Genomic DNA, 24,299 nt, shown 5'->3' with positions numbered 1-24,299 from the left:
TTGCTTTAGGAGGATGCAGAATCCCTGACCTCTGTCTTGACAGTGCTGATCAAAGGCACTCTCCCAAGAAAAAAACAAAACAAAAACACCTCTTTAGCAATACACAAACTGAGCATGTGCACAGTGACTCCACACGATATCTCTTCTCAGGAGATAAGAGGGAGCCACTGGAAGAAGGAGGATCAGAGAAGACAGGATCAACCAGTGGTTTTACACAATGCAGAGGATTAACCCCTTAGGTTCCAGTGAGTATAACAAGCATGCTTTACTGCATCTACAGACTGATTGTACTGTTGTGGGCTTAGTAACACTTTAAGCTCAGAAACTCAACCCCTCAATGTCAAGAGGCAGCTGCAAAAGCAAGTAAAATTTCCGTATGTATATAAAGGAGAAATGCAGTGCAATTCTACATTTGTTCCAGTATAAATCTCTAGAATCCAGAGGACAGTTTTGGGCTGTAGGAAGCACAGGGGAGACTGGAGAAGGTTGGATATATAACATTAGGAGGAGGGAAGGTGACCTCTCGGTGGGCACACATGTACCATGTATCTAGCTGGACATGTGTTTTGCTAGGCTGTGAATTATATCAGTAGCAAAAAATAAAGTGCAGAAAGAGCCCCGGTATTCCGCAGTGCTGGGTGTATGAAGGGTCTCTGCTGGGCTTCATGTATGGGGGGGCTACAGTCCTACAGCAGCCAATCTCATCCTTCCGCTCAGAACGGACTGCTTTATCCGAACACTCCATGATGCCTTGTCAGCAATACAAACAGGGAAAGGGGAATTGAGCGAATAGGCACAGGGCATTCTTCCTCCATCCACCGGTCATCAGCATCCTGGTTATACTCACAACTATTGGCACTCCACCCGGGATGTGGATTCCAGCAATCTCTTCATCATTTTTTAGATAACGGGATGTTCCTGGAGCCGGCGGGTAAAGACGCAGAGACTCTTTCAGAACCTAAAAAAGATGAGATGCACAGAATTCATTTTGGTCTCTGCACCAGAAGAGCTTACACTCTAATGTTGTCTGCCCCCCCTTACAGTGACACGCTATTCTTATTATACATTTATATAGCTCTGACATATACCGCAGTGCTGTACAGAGATAACTGAGCCGGCCATATCAGTCTCTGTACCAGAGGAGCTTACACTCTAATGTCCCCTCCCCCACAGTTCCATCAGTATCTGTACCAGAGGAGCTTACACTCTAATGTCCCCTCCCCCCACAGTCACACACTATTATTATTATACATTTATATAGTTCTGACATATACCGCAGTGCTGTACAGGGATCACTGAGCCAGTCACATCAGTCTCTGCATCAGAGGAGCGTACACTGCCCCCATCACAGTCACACAATACCCCAGCCCCCGCCCCATACTTACCTGAGCCCGATCCATTAATGTGCATTAGAGTAGCAGCTCTCCTGGGACTCTCCGTCCCCATTGGCTCTCAATACTGTCATTCACAACCAGTGAGCCAATGAGGAGAGAATGGGGAGGAAGGGGTTGAGCCGCATTGTGTGTGTGAATGGACACACAGTGCAGCGGCTCAGGAACAAGCCTGTTTAAGTACCCCCATAGCAAGCTACTTGCTATGGGGGCACTAGACAGGAAGGAGGAGCCAGGAGCACCAGCAGGGGACCCCAGAAGAGGAGAATCAGGGTGACTGTGCAAAACCACTGCACACAGCAGGTAAGTATGACATGTTTGTTCTTTTAAGAAAAAAAAAACATTTATTATCACTTTTATCTATTGAAATCTGTGTTTACTTCAGAATGCTGACAGTCTGAAATCCATCCCACACCAGCATTTCAGAGATGGATTTTCTGAGACCATCCCCCGTAATCAGCTGAGACTCCTACCTGTGCCATGTAGCTGAGGTTTGAGATGTCTTCAAAGCTGATTTCACGTTTAAAGCCGATGATGTCATCTATTTCCTCCCGCAGCCTGAAAACAGTAGAATGCTGTAAGAATCATGTAACCCGAGATGGTAGCCCCCCCCGCAGTGCAACGGTTCCCCAAAAATTGTGCCAATCTTCCACTGTATACCCGGATCCCAAATCTCCTGACTGTACACAGCTTCACCTGCTCTGCTAAATACGGCATAGTCCGGTAATTGAGAGATTGTGTGATTCTGTGAGAATCCGATGATTTGAGACTCCGATGTCCAGGATACTAGATCTATAAACAAAAACTGAAAGTGAGCGCTGACCCTGTGTATTGCCATGCCACCTAATACATATTGCATCAAAACATTCAATAATTAATGGGGATTTTAACCACTTCAAGTCCGGACACTTTCCCCCCCTTCCAGTCCGGACGCTTTCCCCCTCTTCCAGTCCGGACGCTTTCACCCCCTTCCAGTCCGGACGCTTTCACCCCCTTCCAGTCCGGACGCTTTCACCCCCTTCCAGTCCGGACGCTTTCACCCCCTTCCAGTCCGGACGCTTTCCCCCTCTTCCAGTCCGGACGCTTTCACCCCCTTCCAGTCCGGACGCTTTCCCCCCTTCCAGTCCGGACACTTTCCCCCCCTTCCAGTCCGGACGCTTTCACCCCCTTCCAGTCCGGACGCTTTCCCCCTCTTCCAGTCCGGACGCTTTCCCCCCCTTCCAGTCCGGACACTTTCCCCCCCTTCCAGTCCGGACACTTTCCCCCCCTTCCAGTCCGGACACTTTCCCCCCCTTCCAGTCCGGACACTTTCCCCCCCTTCCAGCCCGGACACTTTCACCCCCTTCCAGTCCGGACACTTTCACCCCCTTCCAGTCCAGGCCAATTTTCAGCTTTCAGCGCTATCACACTTTGAATGACAATTGCGCGGTCATGCAACACTGTACCCATATGAATTTTTTAGTATTTTTTTGAGGCAGATAAAACTTTATTTTGGTGGTATTTATTCACCACTGGGATTTTTTTTTTTTATTTTATAAATGAAATAGTCCAAAAATTTTGAAAAAAAAAATTTTTATTTTAAAATGTTGCAAATAAATAATCTTTCTTCATAAATCTTGGCCAAAATGTATTCAGCTATCCTTTTTAGTAAATTAAAAAAACAAAAAAACAAATTAGTTTATAACCAAAAATAATTGTTCAAACATTTTTTTAATTTTTATATTATTTGTTGTTTTTTTTTTTTTTTTTTTAACATACTGTCACCCTAGCAGTACACTGTACTACTTGGGGATGATGATTTTTTTCTTTTTTTACATGGATTGCTTTTACACACACAAAGGCTGCAAAAGCAATAATGTTTCCTTCTCTCTGGCTGCATTCCTGCAATTGTGAAATACTGTGTGATCTGTGATTGTTCACAGCTTGTCACATGGTACAAGGCTGTTGTGAATAGCTCTGTACCTTGTGACCTTGGTGATCATTCACAGATTTCCTTAGTAGTAAGCAATGATGTCAGAAGTGACATCTTGTTTACTACTCTTGGCTCAATCAGTGATCACATGAATCGGGACCTCGCACAGAGGTCTCGTACAGCGATCTGTGTGCTGCGATGCTGTGCGCTCCCTGGGAGCTCTCCCTTTGTGAGACGAAAAGTACAAGATAAAAGGTGTGTCAAAAAGTCCCCAAGCACCGTTTTGCCAGTGGAAAGTGCAATACTCAATCCCTGTCTTCCAATGCCAACCGTGTTCCACCAACGTGTGTAGTCAACTAAGGCACTCACCAGAACACATGGGCTAACAAAGTAGCCAGCAGGCTTGTAAAATCAACTGTTGGATCAGTTAGGTGGGCAGTTATGTTCTATTATCTCTTTGATTTTACAAGCCTGCTGGCTACTTTGTTAGCCCATGTGTTCTGGTGAGTGCCTTAGCTGACTACACACGTTGGTGGAACACGGTTGGCATTGGAAGACAGATTGAGTATTGCACTTTCTACTGGCAAAACGGTGCTTGGGAACTTTTTGACAAACCTTTTTGTCTTGTACTTTTCGTCTCACATTTTTTAAAAAATTGTGTTTGTTGCACTATTTATTTGAAACATAAAAAAGTGACGGCAGAAAAAGACCGAGTGGTCCATTGAGTCTGGCCATTTTTTTGGGGGAAGGGGGTCTTTTGTCTGGGTATCAGGGGCGGACTGACAACTCATGGGGCCCCTGGGCAACAGGGGATCATGGGACCCCTGTGTCCTTGCCCAAACTCAAAAAAGCCTATGAAAAAGGTACCAGGGGCATCTCATGGGGCCCCCTACGGACCCCGGGCCCTCAGGCAGTGCCCGAGTTTCCAAATGGTCCTTCCACCCCTCCCTGCTGGGTATAGATCTATGCTTGTCCCAAGCATGTTTGAAGCTATTTACTGTTGACTGGCTCACTTCCTCTGCTGGAAGTTTGTTCCAAGCCTCAACTACTCTTTCAGTAACATAGTAGTTTCTGAGATTAGTTTTGAACTTTCCTCCAGTTAGTTTACGGTCATGTCCCCGTGTTCTTGATTTTAGTTTCATGTTGCTTGAGGTGATTGTAGCTGCATTAGTGCACTTGCGACAGAAACAAATTGAAGACTGTCCGTAGTACTGTTTGGACCTTGAAGAAGGGGACATACCCCGAAAACTTGTCCTGAAAATTGTATGTTAGTGCAAATAAAAAAAGTATCACGGACAGGACTCAATTGTTTCAGTTTCATGTTGAAAATCCTGCCCTCCTGAACCTTTTTTACCCCCTTGATGTATTTACAGGTTTGAGTCATGGCTCCCCTTTCCCTTCTTTCCTCCAGACTGTACATGTAATGTCTCTCCTGATATGTTTTATCCTCCAGACCTTTCCCCCTTCTAGTGATATAAAGATCCATATAGAGGAATCAGGACCTCCTTCCTCCCTCTGGTGACCCCTCTAGTGATATAAAGATCTATATAGAGGAATCAGGACCTCCTTCCTCCTGCTGGTGACCCCTCTAGTGATATAAAGATCTATATAGAGGAATCAGGACCTCCTTCCTCCTGCTGGTGACCCCTCTAGTGATATAAAGATCTATATAGAGGGATCAGGACCTCCTTCCTACTGCCGGTGACCCCTCTAGTGATATAAAGATCTATATAGAGGGATCAGGACCTCCTTCCTCCTGCCGGTGACCCCTCTAGTGATATAAAGATCTATATAGAGGAATCAGGACCTCCTTCCTCCTGCCGGTGACCCCTCTAGTGATATAAAGATCTATATAGAGGGATCAGGACCTCCTTCCTACTGCCGGTGACCCCTCTAGTGATATAAAGATCTATATAGAGGGATCAGGACCTCCTTCCTACTGCCGGTGACCCCTCTAGTAATATAAAATCTATATAGAGGGATCATGACCTCCTGCCGGTGACCCCTCTAGTGATATGAAGATCTATATAGATGGATCAGGACCTCCTTCCTCCTGCTGGTGATCCCTCTAGTGATATAAAGATCTATATAGAGGGATCAGGACCTCCTTCCTCCTGCCGGTGACCCTTCTTATTATTTGCAATAATAGGAGATATAGTTGGTAAATAAGTCTCATGGGACATTGTTGCTAAAATCACCATTATTTTATTTGCACATTTGTCAAATACATTTTTATTGTATATTATTGTTAAAATCTCCATTATTTATGGATTTATGTTATGGAATATGTAATACATGGTATGGTAGTACACAGGGTCAGCGCTCACTTTCAGTTTTTGGTTATAGTTATAGTGTGACGTACACTCAAAGGGGCAGTGGCCAAAATGTTTTAAATTTTACATTTGCTTTTCTTTGCGACATTCACTATAATTGTTGGAGGAGGCGCCTTAACATCTTTAACCTTAAGCATATTCAGGATAGTCCATCAAATGTGTGACAATTGTTAGAGTTGTCTGTGCTGCTGGGAACTGCTAACGGATTTTCTCATCTTTTAATGTAACAGCTGTAATGTGCATTACATATACACAGTGTATGATAAGAACCAGGGACGGACTGACAACTCATGGGGCCCCCGGGCAATAGGGGATCATGGGGCCCCTGTGTCCTTGCCCACACTCAAAAAAGCCTATACAAAAGGTACCAGGGGCATTTCATGGGGCCCCTTACTGACCCCGGGCCCTCAGGCAGTGCCCGAGTCCGCCTCTTATAAGAACAAGTTATGCAAGGTAAGGGCACAGATGTGCCTGGTGACATTTCCCTTTTCTGGGCAGAAGATGGCGCCAGAGTTAACAGAATAGGATAGGCCCAGGACCACCGGGATTGGTAGGCAGTATTGGTGCCTTAGGAGCAGGGGCGGACTGACCATTCATGCACTCGGGCACTGCCCGAGGGCCCGGGGTCAGTAGGGGGCCCCATGAGATGCCCCTGGTACCTTTCATAGGCTTTTTTTGGGTGTGGTTTCAGTGTGGGCAAGGACACAGGGGTCCCATGATTTACTATTGCCCGGGGGCCCCATGAGTTGTCAGTCCACCCCTGCTTAGGAGCTGGGAGAGTGGGGGGAGGGGGAACATAGTTACGGCACCTCCAGCACTAAATGTGTGTAATGTCAAGGGGTGCTGGAGGGACTGATGATGCTGGCTGCTGGGGGGATCCATCGTGGTTCAGTAGAATGTATTGTTTCTGGGGAGGTCTATTGTTGCTGGTGGGGGACTATTGGGGTCAATTGTTGCTGGGAGGGATCTGCTGCTGAGAGAGGGGTCTGTTGCTGGAAGTTCTATTGATGCTGGCTGCTGGGAGGTCTTTCATTGCTAGCAAGTGTCTACTGTTGCTGGGGTGGATCCATTGTTGCTGATGGTGTATTTTGTTGCATGGGAGGTCTGTTGTTGCCGGGGGAAGGGCTACTGTTGATGAGAATCGATTGTTGCTGGGTTGAGAGGTCTATTGTTGGTGGGGTGGGGAGGTCTATTGTTGCAGGGGGGTGGGGAGGTCTATTGTTGGTGGGGTGGGGAGTTCTATTGTTGGTGGGGTGGGGAGGTCTACTGTTGGTGGGGTGGGGAGGTCTACTGTTGGTGGGGTGGGGAGGTCTACTGTTGGTGGGGTGGGGAGGTCTACTGTTGGTGGGGTGGGGGGTCTATTTTTGGTGGGGTGGGGTGGTCTATTGTTGCTGGGGTGGGGAGGTCTATTGTTGGTGGGGTGGGGAGGTCTACTGTTGGTGGGGTGGGGGGTCTATTTTTGGTGGGGTGGGGTGGTCTATTGTTGCTGGGGTGGGGAGGTCTATTGTTGGTGGGGTGGGGAGGTCTATTGTTGGTGGGGTGGTCTATTGTTGCTGGGGTGGGGAGGTCTATTGTTGCTGGGGTGGGGAGGTCTATTGTTGCTGGGGTGGGGAGGTCTATTGTTGGTGGGGTGGGGAGGTCTATTGTTGGTGGGGTGGGGGGTCTATTGTTGGTGGGGTGGGGTGGTCTATTGTTGGTAGGGTGGGGAGGTCTATTGTTGGTGGGGTGGGGAGGTCTATTGTTGGTGGGGTGGGGAGGTCTATTGTTGGTGGGGTGGGGAGGTCTATTGTTGGTGGGGTGGGGAGGTCTATTGTTGCAGGGGGGTGGGGAGGTCTATTGTTGGTGGGGTGTGGTGGGGAGGTCTATTGTTGCTGGGGATCTATTGTTGCTGGCTTTCAGGTGATTCAATGTACTGCTTTTCTTGATATTAAAAGCACAAAATGACACTTGGTTCTAGATCCTCTAGAAAGGTAGTGCTGGGTGGTAAATAGGGGGCGGAGACAAGGGGGGACTCAGAAGGGGGAAAACCTGCACCTATTCTTTGGGGGGAAAAAAGCCCTACTAGGGAGCCACTAGGGAGTATTTAGAGTTAAAGTATTACTAAACCCCCAACAGTACAATCAGTCTGTATATGCAGTAAAGCATGCTTGTTATACTCACTGTGGAACCTAAGGGGTTAATCTTCTGCATTGTTTGTGTAAAAAGACTGTTTGATCCTGTCTTCTCTGATCCTCACCTTCTTCTACTGTCCCCAATCCATCTGCTGATAGTACAAAGCTCTAGGAGGCACTCTACACAGCACAGGGCCAATCAGCACTGTCCAGACAGAGAGTCAGGGGTTATGCAGTCTCATAGGACAGTCAGAGGAGAATGAAAACTCCTCCTACAAGATTAACCAGTACTCTGCTGGACACTGATAGAAGTCACAAGACTGCTCTATACTGCTGATGAGAAAAGGTGTTTAGCAGTTTATATTTACTAAACTAATTGTATTCCAAATTGTGTGTACTGTGGGAGAACGGATATAGTGAATGCAGGGTCCGGGGAGAATGGATATACTGAATGCGGGGTCCGGGGAGAATGGATATACTGAATGCGGGGTTCGGGGAGAACAGATACAGTGAATGCAGGGTCCAGGGAGAGCAAATATAGTGAATGCGGGGTCTGAGGAGAGCGGATATAGTGAATGCGGAGTCTGGGGAGAGCAGATATAGTGAATGCAGGGTCCATGGAGACCTGATATAGTGAATGCGGGGTCCGGGGAGAGCAGATATAGTGAATGCAGGGTCCATGGAGACCTGATATAGTGAATGCGGGGTCCGGGGAGAGCGGATATAGTGAATGCGGGGTTTGGGGAGAACAGATATAGTGAATACAGGGTCCAGGGAGAGCAAATATAGTGAATGCAGGGTCTGGGGAGAGCGGATACAGTGAATGCGGGGTCCGGGGAGAGCAGATATAGTGAATGCAGGGTCCAGGCAGAGCGGATATAGTGAATGCGGAGTCTGGGGAGAGCAGATATAGTGAATGCGGGGTCTGGGGAGAGCGGATTTAGTGAATGCAGGGTCTGGGGAGAGCGGATTTAGTGAATGCGGGGTACGGGGAGAGCGGATATAGTGAATGCGGGGTACGGGGAGAGCGGATATAGTGAATGCGGGGTCCGGGGAGAGCGGATATAGTGAATGAAGGGTCCAGGGAGAGCGGATATAGTGAATGCGGGGTCCGGGGAGAGCGGATGTAGTCATTGCGGGGTCCGGGGAGAGCGGATGTAGTCATTGCGGAGTCCGGGGATAGCGGATATAGTGAATGCGGGGTCCGGGGGGACTGGATATAGTGAATGCAGGGTCCGGGAAGACAAGATATAGTGAATGCGGGGTCCGGGGGGACTGGATATAGTGAATGCAGGGTCCGGGAAGACAAGATATAGTGAATGCGGGGTCCGGGGAGAGCGGATATAGTGAATGCGGGGTCCGGGGAGAGCAGATATAGTGATTGCGGGGTCCGGGGAGACAGGATATAGTGAATGCAGGGTCCAGGGAGAGCGGATATAGTGAATGCGGGGTCCGGGGAGAGCGGATATAGTGAATGCGGGGTCCGGGGAGAGTGGATATAGTGAATGCAGGGTCCGGGGAGAGCGGATATAGTGAATGCAGGGTCTGGGGAGAGGGGATATAGTGAATGCGGGGTCTGGGGAGAGGGGATATAGTGAATGCAGGGTCCAGGGTTTAGTAACACTTTAAAGTGATTGTAAATGCATTTTTTTTTTTTTAAATAGAAAAACAGGTTTATACTTACCCACTCTGTGTAATGGAATTGCACAGACCCCCCCTCTTCTCGGGTCCCCCGCCAGCACTTCTGGCTCCTCTTCTTCTTGATGTGCCACCATAGGAAGCTGCTTCCTATCGTTGAACACCTGCAGGCTCCATTCTGACCCACACTGCCTGTGTCCATAGACAGTGTGTGAGGCTCAGCCCCACCCCCACCCTGCATCCTTGTCAAAGGATTTGACTGACAGCAGCAGGAACTGAACATGTTTGCGTTTGAGTCACATGTCCAAGCTTCTCAGGTGCCAGATCATAGACAACGTGGCAGGGCCCTTATACCACAAAAACAACTGCAATACCATATTTCTTACAATGATTCCGGGACTCACCTCTGTGTTATCTCTGGTTGTCGGGTCAGCTCCATCACAGTGAAGGACAGCTGGTTGGCCGTGGTCTCTTGGCCTGTGTGGAAGATGCACAAATCTCTGGTTAGAACAGGTTATAGGGGCATCCATCCCTAACACACACTCATAGGTGGGCGCAATAGAAGGAATACAAGCTGTCTTCTGTGCAAATTTTATAATTTGAATGTATAAATTTCTAATCGATTTGCCAGTAATGAGTATACGAATCGAATATACGAAACAAATTCTCAAAACGAATCATTCTAACATAACGAATATGCTGCAATGATATACATTTTTCCGTTGTGCACATCTCCACCGCTTGCCATGGGGGCACTCGTGTGTGCTTGATTTTGAGCTATGCTTTGTGTGTCCATTGACACACAGAGTGCAGCTCGGTCCTGGAGTGTCAATGATCATGAGAACAGTGAGGAATCATCCCAGAGCTACACGTGAGGATCTTGTCAATGATCTCCAGGCAGCTGGGACCACAGTCACCAAGAAAACAATTGGTAACACACTACGCCGACAAGGATTGAAATCCTGCAGTGCCCGCAAGGTCCCTCTGCTCAAGAAAGCACATGTCCAGGCCCGTCTGAAGTCTGCCACTGAACATCTGAATGATGCAGAGGAGGACTGGTGGAAGTGTTGTGGTCAGATGAGACCAAAATCGAGCTCTTTGGCATCAACTCAACTCGCCGTGTTTGGAGGAGGAGGAATGCTGCCTATGACCCCAAGAACACCATCCCAACTGTCAAACGTGGTGGAAACATTCTGCTTTGGGGGTGTTTTTCTGCTAAGGGGACAGGACAACTGCACCGAATCAAAGGGACGATGGACGGGGCAATGTACCATCAAATCTTGGGTGAGACCCTTCTTCCCTCAGCTAAGGCATTGAAAATGGGTTGTGGATGGGTGTTCCAGCATGACAATGACCCAAAACACACGGCCAAGGCAACAAAGGAGTGGCTCAAGAAGAAGCACATTAAGGTCCTGGAGTGGCCTAGCCGGTCTCCATACCTTCATCCGACTGAAAATCTGTGGAGGGAGCTGAAAGTTCGAGTTGCCAAACATCAGCCACCAAACCTTACTGACTTGGAGAGGATCTGCCAAGAGGAGTGGGCCAAAATCCCTCCTGAGATGTGTGCAAATCTGGGGGCCAACTCCAGGAAACGTCTGACCTCTGTGATTGCCAACAAGGGATTTGCCACCAAGTACTAAGTCATGTTTTGTGAAGGGGATCAAATCCTTATTTCCCTCATGAACATGCAAATCAGTCATCATTTGTTAGGCATGAATTTCTTTTGGATTTTTTGTTGCTATTCTGTCTCTCAGTGTTACAATACACCAACATTCGATTTTTAGACCGATCATTTCTTTGTGCGGGGCGAACATTCAAAATCAGCAGGGGATCAAATACTTATTTCCTTCACTGTATGTATAAGTGAGAGCTGGAGGGGGGGGGAAGACACTACAGGTTTTTGTTAACTTAATGCAAAGGTAAAAAAAAACTTTTGCCTTTAGAATCACTTTAATGACATTTTAAGTGCTTAACCCCCCTGGCGGTATTCCCGAGTGTAGCTCGGGGTAAAATGTCAGTACCAAAAGCGGTAACCCTAAGCTACACTCGTGCTTACCATCCAGCGTTGCTCAGGGAGTCCCTGCAGCACTTACCTTGTCCTTCGCTCCCACGATGTGTCCCCTGCAGCGTCCCCGGCCATCTCCTCCGGCCGAAGCCGGCATCCGGCTTCTGTGTTCCGATCCCTGTGACGTCGGGACGTACGGGCGCCGGAACCGGCGGCAAATTTGAAATTTTTAAAAAAATTGAATTTTTTTTTTTAAATGATTATTATATAGTAAAACATCGCTGTTTCAATGCATTTCACATACATTGTGTCCCGAGTGCTTTGTCCGGCGCCCTGCCTGCATTTTTACTGTTCTTTCTGCCTGGAAACTTAGAAAAGTCCATGGCGTCCAAAAAGCGTCCCTTTACGTCAAAAGCGGTTGTAGACCGGCTAGAGAACAGCGATAGTAAATCAGAACCACTTGCGGAATTGAGTGATAATGATTCGTGGGGGAAATTCATCATCAGACACTGAAAACGATTTTGCGACTTTGCTCAGTGATGTGCGAATTTGCCTCTGTATTTCAAATTTCAGTGTTTTTGGTTTGATGATATTATTGAATTAAATATATTATATTATTATTTTTTATGATTATTTATTAAATTATAATTTATGATTTCGTGTTTCAAGTTTTATCATACCCGGGATGTTTACTAGACTCTTGTTCGGACAGATTTCAGTGAGTTATTCCTAAAAATTACAGCCTACAATAAAAAACTACATATTTCCATGCAAAAAAATGTACCGCTTTCAGCACAAAAAAATCGGAAATAATCATACCGCCAGGGAGGTTAAATGCTGAATGCTGGAAAACATATGGACCCTCCTGCCTAGTGCCCATAGTAAGGAGAACCACCTTCAATAATGAAATGCAGAATCTCATTCATCAATGTCTGAAATATAAACATTGTACTCCTCATACCAACCACTACGCTGGATTCTTCCATTATCTCACTCCTACTGGAAACAATGACAAGACTGACAACACAGGGACAAGGTTTCACAGAGATAAATGAGTCTCGCCGTCTGCTGGAACGGGACGTGGTGGATCAGCTTACATCTCATCTACTCACCGGCAATGAAGAATGTGATGAAATTGTCCAGCATGATGTCATCGTCCAGGCCATCCTCCTTCTCTGAATGCAAAGAGGAGAGGACAAAGATAAATCCATCATCGTATGATAAAGACTGCATTCTGCATACAAGGAATTCTTCCTACCAATGTCGTTGTTTTTTGTGAGCTAACCAAATGTAAAGTGTACCTGAATGAAACAATGGATGAGATAATGGAACGTTGCTATTGACCTATTTCCCTCCAGTTTTAAGGCCTTGGGCTTCACATCATAAACAAATATCCAAAGTCCCACCCCATCTATATGAAGAATCGTGAAGTCTGCATATATTTTGCTTTTCTTGGTTCCCTCTGCCCCTCATCAACATGCAAATATATTTTTTTAAATAACTGGAATTTAGATTTACCTGTAAAGGGCCAGTTATAGGTTGGGGTGGTTGCCATTTGTTTGTGCTGTTGGTTAATTGGTGCAGGGATGCCCTGGACACCTTCACTGCCATTGTGCTATTGTTAGGTGTGCAGTGCATCCCTATACCTTTAAGGAGGGGTGGGCTCCCTCCAGACATACCTGCCCTTAATCTATCCATTATTATATATACTATATTGCAAAAAGTATTGGGATGTCTGCCTCTACACAAACATGAACTTTACATAGGGTTCAATATTCCCAAACTCTTCCCACAAAGTTGGGAGCATGAAATTGTCCACAATGTCTTGGTATGCTGACATCTTAGGAGTTCCCTGCACTGGAACTAGAGGGCCAAGCTCAACCCCTGAAAAACAACCCCACACCATATTCCCCCCTCCACCAAACTTTACACTTGGCGCAATGCAGTCAGGAAATTACCGTTCTCCTAGCAATTGCCTAACCCAGACACGTCCATCGGATTGCCAGACAGAGAAGCGTGATTGGTCACTCCAGAGAACACATCTCCCCTGTTCTAGAGTCCAGTGGCGGTGTGCTTTACACCACGGCATCAGACACTTTGCATTGCACTTGGCGATGGAAGGCTTGGATGCAGCTGCTCGGCCATGGAAACCCATTCCATGAAGCTCTTTACACACTGTTGTTGGGCTCATCTGAAGGCCACACCAAGTTTGGAGGTCTTTAGCTATTGACTCTGCGGACAGTTTGCGACTTCTGCGCACTGTGCGCTTCAGCATGCGCTGACCCCGCTCTGTCATGTGACGTGGCCTACCACTTGGTGGCTGAGTGGCTGTTGTTCCCAGTGGCTTCCACTTTGTTATAATCCCACTAACAGTTGAGCGTGGAATATTTAGTAGCCAGGAAATGTCCCAGATGGACTTGCTGCCCAGGTGGCCACCTATCACGAGCCCAAGCTTGGAGTCACTGAGCTCCTGAGAGCGACACATTCTTTCACAAATGTTTGTAGAAGCAGTCTGCATGCCTAGGGGCTTGATTGTATACACCTGTGGTCATGGAGGTGATTGGAACACCTAAATCACATGATTTGGAGGTGTGTCACAACATATTGCCAAAAGTATTGGATGTGCTCCAACTCAGGAGACTCTCAAAATGTATAGATTTAACATTGCAGTACACTGGGGTGCCATGATGTGGCCGCTGCAGCTTATGCATAAATTTGCAAACTGAACCCCTTATTTTAATGTGAAGAAAAAGAAGAAAAAAAGAAAAAGACAGTTGAGGACAAAGAACCACCTTGTTATGGGGACGTTCCAGAAATGGCTCCTTGCAAGAAAGCTCTGCCAGCTCCAACCCCCTTCAAGTAATGGCAACCAGACACCACTTTCTATGTCAACAGAACTAAGGGGAGGTCTCAATAGGCTCAAATGGAGATCTCTGCAGCGCAAAATGGTCCAAACTGAGATAATATGAGGTCAAAGGTGATCTAACCGAAGAAACAATATGTGCAACACCCTGTAGAAAGGCACGCAGCAAGGAATGATAAGAAATTGGCCTCTGAAAACCAAAGCCTAAATCTAACCCTTGATTGTATTTAAAGCCAGGCGCATATCAACATCCTTTTGGGGGAAAGCCAAGATGTGTCCAACGACATGCTTATGATTCAATTTCTTAGCATCACACCAGGCCACATAGGATTTCTATGTTCTGTGGTAATTTTTTCTTGAAGTAGCCTTTCGGGCTCTCATAAGCATGGGAATAGGATCACCAGAAACTCGCCTATCCTTCAGGATTCTGGCTTTGATAGCCATGCCGGTAAAGCTAGCAACCATAAAGAAGGATGGAAGACTGGACCTTTGCGAGAGGCGGTCAGGAAGAAGTAAAATAGTCCAAGAATTGTCAACTGACATATTCACGATGTCTAAATACCATGCTCTTCTGGGCCAGGCGGGTGTAAATTGAATCTCCAGCATTACTTCTACCCCAATCCTGTGGAGTAGATGCAGATGAAGCTGGAACGGAAAGAAGGCATAAACCAGGTAGAACAGGTCCCACGATGTCATCCACTGCAAGCATCTGAGGATCCCTGGTCCTTGAATCAAACCAGTCCAGCTTTGCATTGAACGTGGATGCCAACAGATCCACATCCGGCATGCTTCACCACCAATTGAGTGCCCTGAACACTTCTGGGTGGGAAGCCCATTCCCACGGTGACAAATGGCAGCAGCTGAGGAAATCTACGTGACAATTTTCCACTCCTGGAATATCAGCTGAGGACAAAGAGGGAACTTAAAGCTCCACCCAGTAAAAAATGTAGCCCAACTCCTCCTGGAAATGGTGCCTGCCACCACATCTGCTGTTCTCCATGTGGAGAAAATATGGCCTCCCCGTATGACATCAGAGCCACATAGCACAACTCAATTCAGTCAAGCAGTGGGCCCTACCCACCTCAGACCTGAACAGCTCAGCAAGTTCTATCCTGGAGCACATAGCCTAACAGGCATCACTGTCACAGAGCTCATTACTTGGAGGGGGATTGCAATTTATGGGTACCAAAAAGCTATCAGGGGCACTTATTCCTAGTATAGAGATCACTTCTTTTTAAGAGGGATCCAGCTTCCACCCATCATGGTGGGCCATGCCTCAGAGAGCCTTCAGGAACTCAATTCTCCAACTGGGGTTCACTGCCCTGGACCAGTATAGGAGCCTACTGAAAAACACCTTGGCCATACTACTGAGCAGGCGTCTGTATATGCAGGGCCCAGTGCTGACCGGCAACATTACAGGCCATCCCTGCATCATGCCGCTTTCTTCCATTGATGGGTCCGGGTACCATTCTGCTGGGCAATGAAATGGTTGGATCCGGATACCAACCAGTCTCCTGATTCTTTAAAACCCCCCCAAAAAGAACAGAATCTGGCCTCGTGCAGAGAATCACACAGTAGTGACATCACATTTAGACAGTGGGAAAAAAAGGACCTTCCAGTATGGGAGGGGTTATATAGCAGGGGACCTCCTGTCTTTTTGCCTGTGTTCACCTGCAGGCGGCACATAACCCGGTTAGTAATAAATAATAAGGCTGCATTGTGACCCACGATGTATGCAAAAGAAATCTGTATTTGTCCCTTATCTAGCACTAGTATCTAACTAGTATCCAGTATTATTGGAGTCTGACTCCACAGCTGGAGTGTCAGAGACCTGAAGTCTGACAGTTGTCAGTTGTCGTCTTATCAATTGCATGACCTCATATTTTGCCTCCCAAGCCCTAAGAATGCATTACAATGCCAAATCACTGTCCTGTCATTTATTAACATTCCATTAAGGTAATGCAGTCATTTTTTTCTTATAGGAGGAGGTACTCTTCATTGCATGATAGATATTTGTCACATACCAGCAACTTGTAGGATTTTGGTGAGGATATCCTTTGGTAGCTCTTCTCCATTCAGCATGGCTAGTTTCCTCTGCATGATGCATTCCTGCCCAGTCTTCCGCAGCAGATCAGCACTCTTCTGAACTTCCTTAACGAATGCCCAGTGCTGGGGCATGAACTGCGGGCAGAAGTGGGCTCATCAGTATGCTTGTACGTGTTAGAGAAAAACAATGAAATCCCTGTCCCACCAGACAAGGTTGTGCTGTGCGATGGAGCTGTGCATCTCTCAGGACCAGGGCTGGAACAAGGGGTGGGCAAGAGGGGCGACTGCCTTGGGCACTGTGGTATTATGCGAGGTGGGGGGCACTACGAGGAGCTTGGGGGGAGGGGATTTGTGTTGCGAGGGGGAATTTGGGAGAGGTGGCAGGGGTAAGCATTGTTGCAGGAGGGGACATTTGTGTGATAGCAGTGGTGGCTTGGGGGGATTTGTGTTGGGAGGGGGGGGAAAGGATTTGTGCTAGGAGGGAGGATTGAGGGGGGGGGGGGTGTTGTACTAGAAAAGATGATATTGTAGGGGGGGATTGGTGCTAGGACAGGATTTTTTTTTTTTTGGGGGGGGGGGGGGGGGGGGAGAGATGATTTGTACTAGTAGGGATTGGAGGGGGGAATTTGTGCTAGAATGTAGGATTGAGGGAAGGGCATTTGCGCTGGGAGGATTTGGAATGGGGGGGGGGAGCTCAAAGGGGAAATTTGTAAGGTAGGGGATTTGTACAAGGAGGTGGGATTTTTTTTTTTTGCTGGGGGGAAGGGAATGGCAAACATTTGTGCTTGGAGAGGGGATTTCAGTAGGGGGCAGAGTTGTACTGGAAGAATTTATTCTTAGGGGATAAGCATGCAGATTAGTGATACATTTTTTTTTGGGGGGGGGGGATTTTTGCTTTGACACAAGGCTCATACATCTTGGGGGGTGACGCAATTTGGCAAATCCGCCCTGAGCTCTAGGTGACCTTGGCCCGGCACTTCTCATGACTGGAGGCAAAATTGCCCTACATATCTGTTTAATAAGCTGTTTGCCTGAAGTTCAGCTTTAACTGTTGAAATCAACGAGAGGAAAAAAAAATGCATCGGCACACATTACAAACCCTCAACACTTAGAAACATGCGTTCCCGCATACTGATGCACTTGCAGTTTATCTTGAACATCAAAGTATTAGGCCTCATTAACACAGGCCTACCATAGCGTACACCCCTCTGAGGGCCCTTTTTGCCTGGATGGGGATGCACAGGTGTTCCCGTGCATCCAGTCCCATTAATTTCCATTGAGATGCAGCCATTGCACGGACACAGCCACTGCTTCCAATTTGACAGGGTGTGGGTATGTGGCTCCAAACGCACAGTCTACCTTCAGGGCCACGCACCTGCATGGCTGTCAAACTGGGAGCAGTGGCTGTGTCTGGGCAGCTACTGCGTCGCAATTGGCACCAACGAAACTGACGGAACATCTATGCAACCCCATGTGGACAAACATGGCCTCCCACAGTTGTTCACTATTCTACACCATGTAAATAAGGCCTCACAATGCATATTTTCATTTGTTTTTTATTCTATTGTAAACTGCATTTGCAAAAACAAAAATGGCTAATGGTGAGTGCAGGCTGAAAGTTCAATTTATATTCCCTGTTCTTCTAGATCAGGGGTCTCCAAACTTTTCAAACAAAGGGCCTGTGTATTGTCCTTCAGACTTTAGGAGGGCTGGATTAGGGCCAGTGAGGATAGAAGATGTCCTGGCCCCAGCATCAGTGAGAATAAACATGGCCTCAGGTTTTTTGGTCAGTAGAAGGAGGAGTGCCCCATCATTGGTATTAGTGGGAAGAATAGTACACCATCATTGGTATTAGTGGGAAGAATAGTACACCATCATTGGTATTAGTGGGAAGAATAGTACACCATCATTGGTATTAGTGGGAAGAATAGTACACCATCATTGGTTTCATGGGAAGAATAGTACACCATCATTGGTTTCATGGAAAGAATAGTACACCATCATTGGTTTCATGGGAAGAATAGTACACCATCATTGGTTTCATGGGAAGAATAGTACACCATCATTGGTTTCATGGGAAGAATAGTACACCATCATTGGTTTCATGGGAAGAATAGTACACCATCATTGGTTTCATGGGAATAATAGTACACCATCATTGGTTTCATGGGAAGAATAGTACACCATCATTGGTTTCATGGAAAGAATAGTACACCATCATTGGTTTCATGGAAAGAATAGTACACCATCATTGGTTTCATGGAAAGAATAGTACACCATCATTGGTTTCATGGAAAGAATAGTACACCATCATTGGTTTCATGGGAAGAATAGTACACCATCATTGGTTTCATGTGAATAATAGTACACCATCATTGGTATTAGTGGGAAGAATAGTACACCATCATTGGTTTCATGGGAAGAATAGTACACCATCATCGGTTTCATGGAAAGAATAGTATACCATCATTGGTTTCATGGGAATAATAGTACACCATCATTGGTTTCATGGGAAGAATAGTACACCATCATTGGTTTCATGTGAATAATAGTACACCATCATTGGTATTAGTGGGAAGAATAGTACACCATCATTGGTTTCATGGGAAGAATAGTACACCATCATCGGTTTCATGGGAATAATAGTACACCATCATTGGTTTCATGGAAAGAATAGCACACCATCATTGGTTTCATGGGAAGAATAGCACACCATCATTGGTTTCATGGGAAGAATAGCACACCATCATTGGTATCATGGGAAGAATAGCACACCATCATTGGTTTCATGGGAAGAATAGTACACCATCATTGGTTTCATGGGAAGAATAGTACACCATCATTGGTTTCATGGGAAGAATAGTACATCATCATTGGTTTCATGGGAATAAGTGCTGTCCCATTGTTGGTCTCAGTTGGAGGAATAGTGCCCCAAGGTCCAGATAAAGGGTAGCAAAGGACCACATCCAGCCCTCAGGTCGCAGTTTGGAGACCCCTGTTCTAGACGAACATTGGACAGGTAAATAAACAAGACATATAAAACTCTGCAGACAGATAGGAATTTCCTACCTGCATGAATGGGTTCTGGATATATTTTAACATTCCCTTCAGAACTGTGGAAATGGCTTCTGGAAATGGGGTCTTGTTTCCCTCTACCAAACCGAGATCCATGCCGAAAGCCACCTATTCAGGAGGGATTATACAGATTATGGTCCGATCATACATAGTATCATTTCATGTGAAAATGCAACATATTAGGAAGATAATCCAACCTGTTCCTGAATGGGCCGGTCTACAATAAGGGTCTGGATCCAGATTTGCAGCTTCTTGTGCCATTTTCAGAGGAGGCGGCCTTTCTCCAAGAAGTTGTGTGAAGCTAACAGCTAGATAAGCGTTTCTCAACCATTTTACCATGGAGGAAACTCTGAAACAATGGTTGGGTCTCAGAGAACCACTGCTAAAAATGAATGTTTCTACAGTGGCTGAGGGTAATTGTAGTTCATTCATTCACAGAAGTCTGAATGAGGTGGGCGATGCCCCACATGGCTGCGCTCTTGACAGCAGGTGCAGGGAGAAGATTCCCCCCCCCCCCCGCTGTCACAATGGGGGCTCGGGAAGTGTGATGAAATGTGAACTTATCCTTTAATAGGCTGTCAGTGTAGACGTTTTCCCTCACATTGGCAGTCAAAGTAGAAGTGACCTCTGACATTACCAACAAGAGTAGAGGTGACCCCTTATGTTGGTAGTCAGAGGACAGGTTTCCCCTTACATTGGCGTTCAGTGGAAAAGTGACCCCATACATTATTGTTCAGTGTAAAATTGACACCTTACATTAGTGGTCAATGAAGAAGTTACCCCCTACAATGGTAGTCAGTGTAGGAGTGACCCCTTACGTTGGTGGTCAGTGAAGAAGTTACCTCCTACAATGGTAGCCAGTGTAGGAGTGACCCCCTTACATTGGTGGTCAGTGAAGAAGTGGCCCCCTACAATGGTAGTCAGTGTAGGAGTGACCCCTTACGTTGGTGGTCAGTGAAAAAGTTACCTCCTACAATGGTAGTCAGTGAAGGAGTGACCCCTTACATTGGTGGTCAGTGAAGAAGTGGCCCCCTACAATAATAGTCAGTGAAGGAGTGACCCTTTACATTGGTGGTCAGTGAAAAAGTGGCCCCCTACAATGGTAGTGTAGGAGTGATCCCTTACATTGGTGGTCAGTGAAGTGGCCCTCTACAATGGTAGTCAGCGTAGGAGTGACCCCTTACATTGGTGGTCAATGAAGAAGTTACCCCCTATAATGGTAGTGTAGGAGTGACCCCTTACATTGGTGGTCAGTGAAGAAGTGGCCCCTTACAATAGTAGTGTAGGAGTGACCCTTACATTGGTGGTCAGTGAAGAAGTGGCCCCTTACAATAGTAGTGTAGGAGTGACCCCTTACATTGGTGGTCAGTGAAGAAGTGGCCCCCTACAATGGTAGTCAGTGTAGGAGTGACCCCTTACATTGGTGGTCAATGAAGAAGTGGCCCCCTACAATGGTAGTCAGCGTAGGAGTGACCCCTTACATTGGTGGTCAGTGAAGAAGTTACCGCCTACAATGGTAGTGTAGGAGTGACCCCTTACATTGGTGGTTAGTGAAGAAGTTACCTCCTACAGTGGTAGTCAGCGTAGGAGTGACCCCTTACATTGGCGGTCAGTGAAGAAGTGGCCCCCTACAATGGAAGTGTAGGAGTGACCCCTTACATTGGTGGTCAGTGAAGAAGTTACCCCCTACAATGGTAGTCAGCGTAGGAGTGACCCCTTACATTGGTGGTCAGTGAAGAAGTTACCCCCTACAATGGTAGTCAGCGTAGGAGTGACCCCTTACATTGGTGGTCAGTGAAGAAGTGGCCCCCTACAATGATAGTCAGTGTAGGAGTGACCCCTTACATTGGTGGTCAGTGAAGAAGTTACCCCCTACAATGGTAGTCAGTGTAGGAGTGACCCCTTACATTGGTGGTCAGTGAAGAAGTTACCCCCTACAATGGTAGTCAGTGTAGGAGTGACCCCTAACATTGGTGTTCAGTGAAGAAGTGGCCCCTTCCAGTACACACTGGAACAGAATGGTGTGATGAGGGCCCAATCCACTCAGAAAACATGTTGGGCAATCAATGCCTCTCCAGCTGTTGAAGGCATGCTTAGATGTGTAGTTCCTCAGGACAGATCATACATCTCTGGCCTCTGGTCGCCCAGCTCACCTTGGTGATGACATCCAGTGTGACGCGGTTGATCAATGAATGCATGCTCACGTGCTGCTTCCCATCCGCCTTCTCTTCCAACTGTCCCATCAGCTCCTCAGCCTTTTCATTAAACACTCCCACCATCTGCATTAGATACCTGAAAGAAAAATCAGACATTCTGTATAAAAAAACTATTTTCATTATTAATCAAAGGGAATAAAAAGTACCAGATATTCACTAAAGAGCTGCAAGAGAGATTTCTCCCTCACTTCCTGTCCCATGAGAACGGTTTCCCCAGGCAGGAAATGAGGGGAATTCTACAAGACAGACAGAAGAATAGGAAAATCTTGGGATTGTTATTTAGAATTTTTTTTTTCTGTGTTGTGGTTGCAAATTTCCCCTCACTTCCCGGTGTAACTTTTGTCAGCAGGACAAGTGGCAAAGGGAAATCCCCAGATAGTAAAAGAAACCCTAAAAATTATATAAGAAATCACCAACTCCAAAAAATAATTGTGAAATAATTCCCAAATAAATGCTGCTGCTCCTTAGTGACAACACTAATAAAATAACAAAAAAAACATAAAAAAACAGGGCAAATAAATAAACAACAAAAAAATATATAATACAAAAAAATCATAAAGAGAAAAATATATGATTGTTAAAGAGAAAAATCATAAAGTGGGACTATTTAACAATCATATATTAGGGGTAAAAAATTAACTGGAATACATTAAAAAAACGCACTGGAATGTGTCAAAAATGCATAAAAAAATGCACCGGACGTGTCAAAAGTGCGCATGCAGAAATGCATCCAGAATGCATCCCGATTGTGTTTCTATAGTGTGAACCAGCCCTTAGGGTCACTTCACACTATAGAAACGCAGTCCAGATGCGTTCTGATGCGTTTTTGATGTGTTCCGGTGCATTTTTGACGCATTCCAGTTCATTTTGTCCTCTCTTTTTCTTCTAATTAGGGACATGTGCACTCCAGTACGTTTTTGGTGCATTTTACTGCGTTCCAGTACAGTTCTGTGCAGGAAAAATGCAGCCTGTTCTATTTTTTCCTGTAACTGGAACTGCAAGCACTGGTGTGAACTATGACATTGACCACCATATCACCTACTTTCTGTGCATTTTGGATGCAGAAAAAAAGCAACTGAAACGCATTCATTGAGAACCGGCCCTAAATATAAAAATATATGATTTGTGCTACAAAAAAAAATTTGAATTTCTGCTCGCACAAATGGTGCAAACTAAAAAATAATTATGAAAAGGTGCTGTACTTCTTATTAAATCCCCTCCCCCCCTTTGTTTTGTAATAAAACTGGAGCAGACATAATCCGGTGCAGCTCTGCACAGTACCCAATCAGATTTCAGAATTTATTGTCAAAGCGTAATTGAACAAGCTGAAGTTAGAAGCTGATTGGCCGCCATGCACAGCTGCTCCAGATTCTGAGTGCTCCATGCTGGGCATACATTGGTCAAATTCAGGGGCGAACTGACAACTCATAGGGCCCCCTGGGCAATAGGGGATCATGGGGCCCCTGTGTCCGTGCCCAAACTCAAAAAAGCCTATGAAAAAGGAACCAGGGGCATCTCATGGGGCCCCCTACTGACCCCGGGCCCTCGGGCAGTGCCCGAGTTTCCAAATGGTCAGTCCGCCCCTGGTCAAATTTTCGTTCGAAAATCTGACCTAAGAATAATCGGCCGATTTTCGCTCTGTAACCCTAGGTTCACATCTGTGCGGGGGGTGCCGCTGTGGATCCATACGAAAATCTGTGCACCACCCGCACAGAGAAATGCGGATCCGCGGGTGGGTGCCATTAGTTCTAATGGCACGCCGCCCGCACTGGAAAACACAACAGTACTGGAAACCGAGGTTCCCGTGCGGGCTGCGTTTTCCAAAGTAGTGCAGGAACTTCTTCCCTGCGTGTCACGGGCGTCCATTCAAATGAATGGGCTCCTGTGTCTGCGCAAAACACGGCCCACGCGGCCGCATAGATGTGAACCGGGGGTTAGTGGGGCAATGGCACCGGCCCATTTATGTGGTTCCTATCCATTTCGTTTATTGGGCATGCTGGAAAATTTGTGAAATACGACCGATTTTCGAAATCATTGGTGGCACCATCGGATTACAGAAAGAACGATGTTTTCGATCGAAAAATAATTCGGAATTCGACCCATGTATGGCCTGCTTAAAGCTCCCCCAAAGTGAATATAAACACCATCCAATAAACCTAAGGCTCAGTGAATAAACACAAACACTATAAAACACTATCAACAATGATCATAATGAAGCCCAATAATATAATAATGTGCTGAAAGTCCTCAACAAAGGCTGGCCATAGACGGGCCGTTTATTGGCCGAATTGTTGGCCGATAAACGAAAAATCGGTCGTTGCTGTTGCCACCACCAATGTCTACGAAAAACGGCCGTTTTTCGTGGATTTTCCAGCATGACCGATAAAAATAAAGGAGAAGATCTGCGAAAAATGGCCAAAGGGCTGGTCCCACTGACAGCGTGAATATCGGCCGATTTTTCGTGCGCACAAAAATTCGACCCGTCCAGGGGCGGACTGACAACTCATGGGGCCCCCAGGCAATAGTGGATCATGGGGCCCCTGTGTCCTTGCCCAAACTCAAAAAAGCCTATGAAAAAAGTACCAGGGGTATCTCATGGGGCCCCCTTCTGACCCCAGGCCCTCGGGCAGTGCCCGAGTTTCCAAATGGTCAGTCCGCCCCTGGACCTGTCTATGGCCTGCAAAAGTAGCCATGTTACAAAGTGTACAT

At 46.5% G+C, this 24,299-nt stretch overlaps 1 protein-coding gene across 1 annotated transcript in view; it reads right to left on the bottom strand.

Annotated features, from left to right (window-relative positions):
• LOC149433085 (cholesterol 24-hydroxylase-like) overlaps positions 1–24,299 on the bottom strand; it is a 63,644-nt gene that overhangs the window by 7,318 nt on the left and 32,027 nt on the right. The window contains exons 6-12 of the mRNA XM_089664675.1: positions 21,528–21,666; positions 19,369–19,482; positions 16,278–16,434; positions 12,503–12,565; positions 9,790–9,862; positions 1,865–1,949; positions 848–958 (exon numbers count right to left, since the gene is read on the bottom strand). Coding sequence (XP_089520801.1) covers positions 848–958; positions 1,865–1,949; positions 9,790–9,862; positions 12,503–12,565; positions 16,278–16,434; positions 19,369–19,482; positions 21,528–21,666 — 742 coding nt within the window. The remainder of the gene's footprint in view (positions 1–847; positions 959–1,864; positions 1,950–9,789; positions 9,863–12,502; positions 12,566–16,277; positions 16,435–19,368; positions 19,483–21,527; positions 21,667–24,299) is intronic.

The sequence above is a fragment of the Staurois parvus genome, unplaced genomic scaffold, assembly GCF_062004578.1.
Source record: "Staurois parvus isolate SC_StPar_1 unplaced genomic scaffold, SC_StPar_1.0 ptg001981l, whole genome shotgun sequence".
NCBI lineage: Eukaryota > Metazoa > Chordata > Amphibia > Anura > Ranidae > Staurois > Staurois parvus.
Note: the sequence above shows the minus strand (reverse complement) of the source record. Positions and strands in the feature narration are given on the sequence as shown.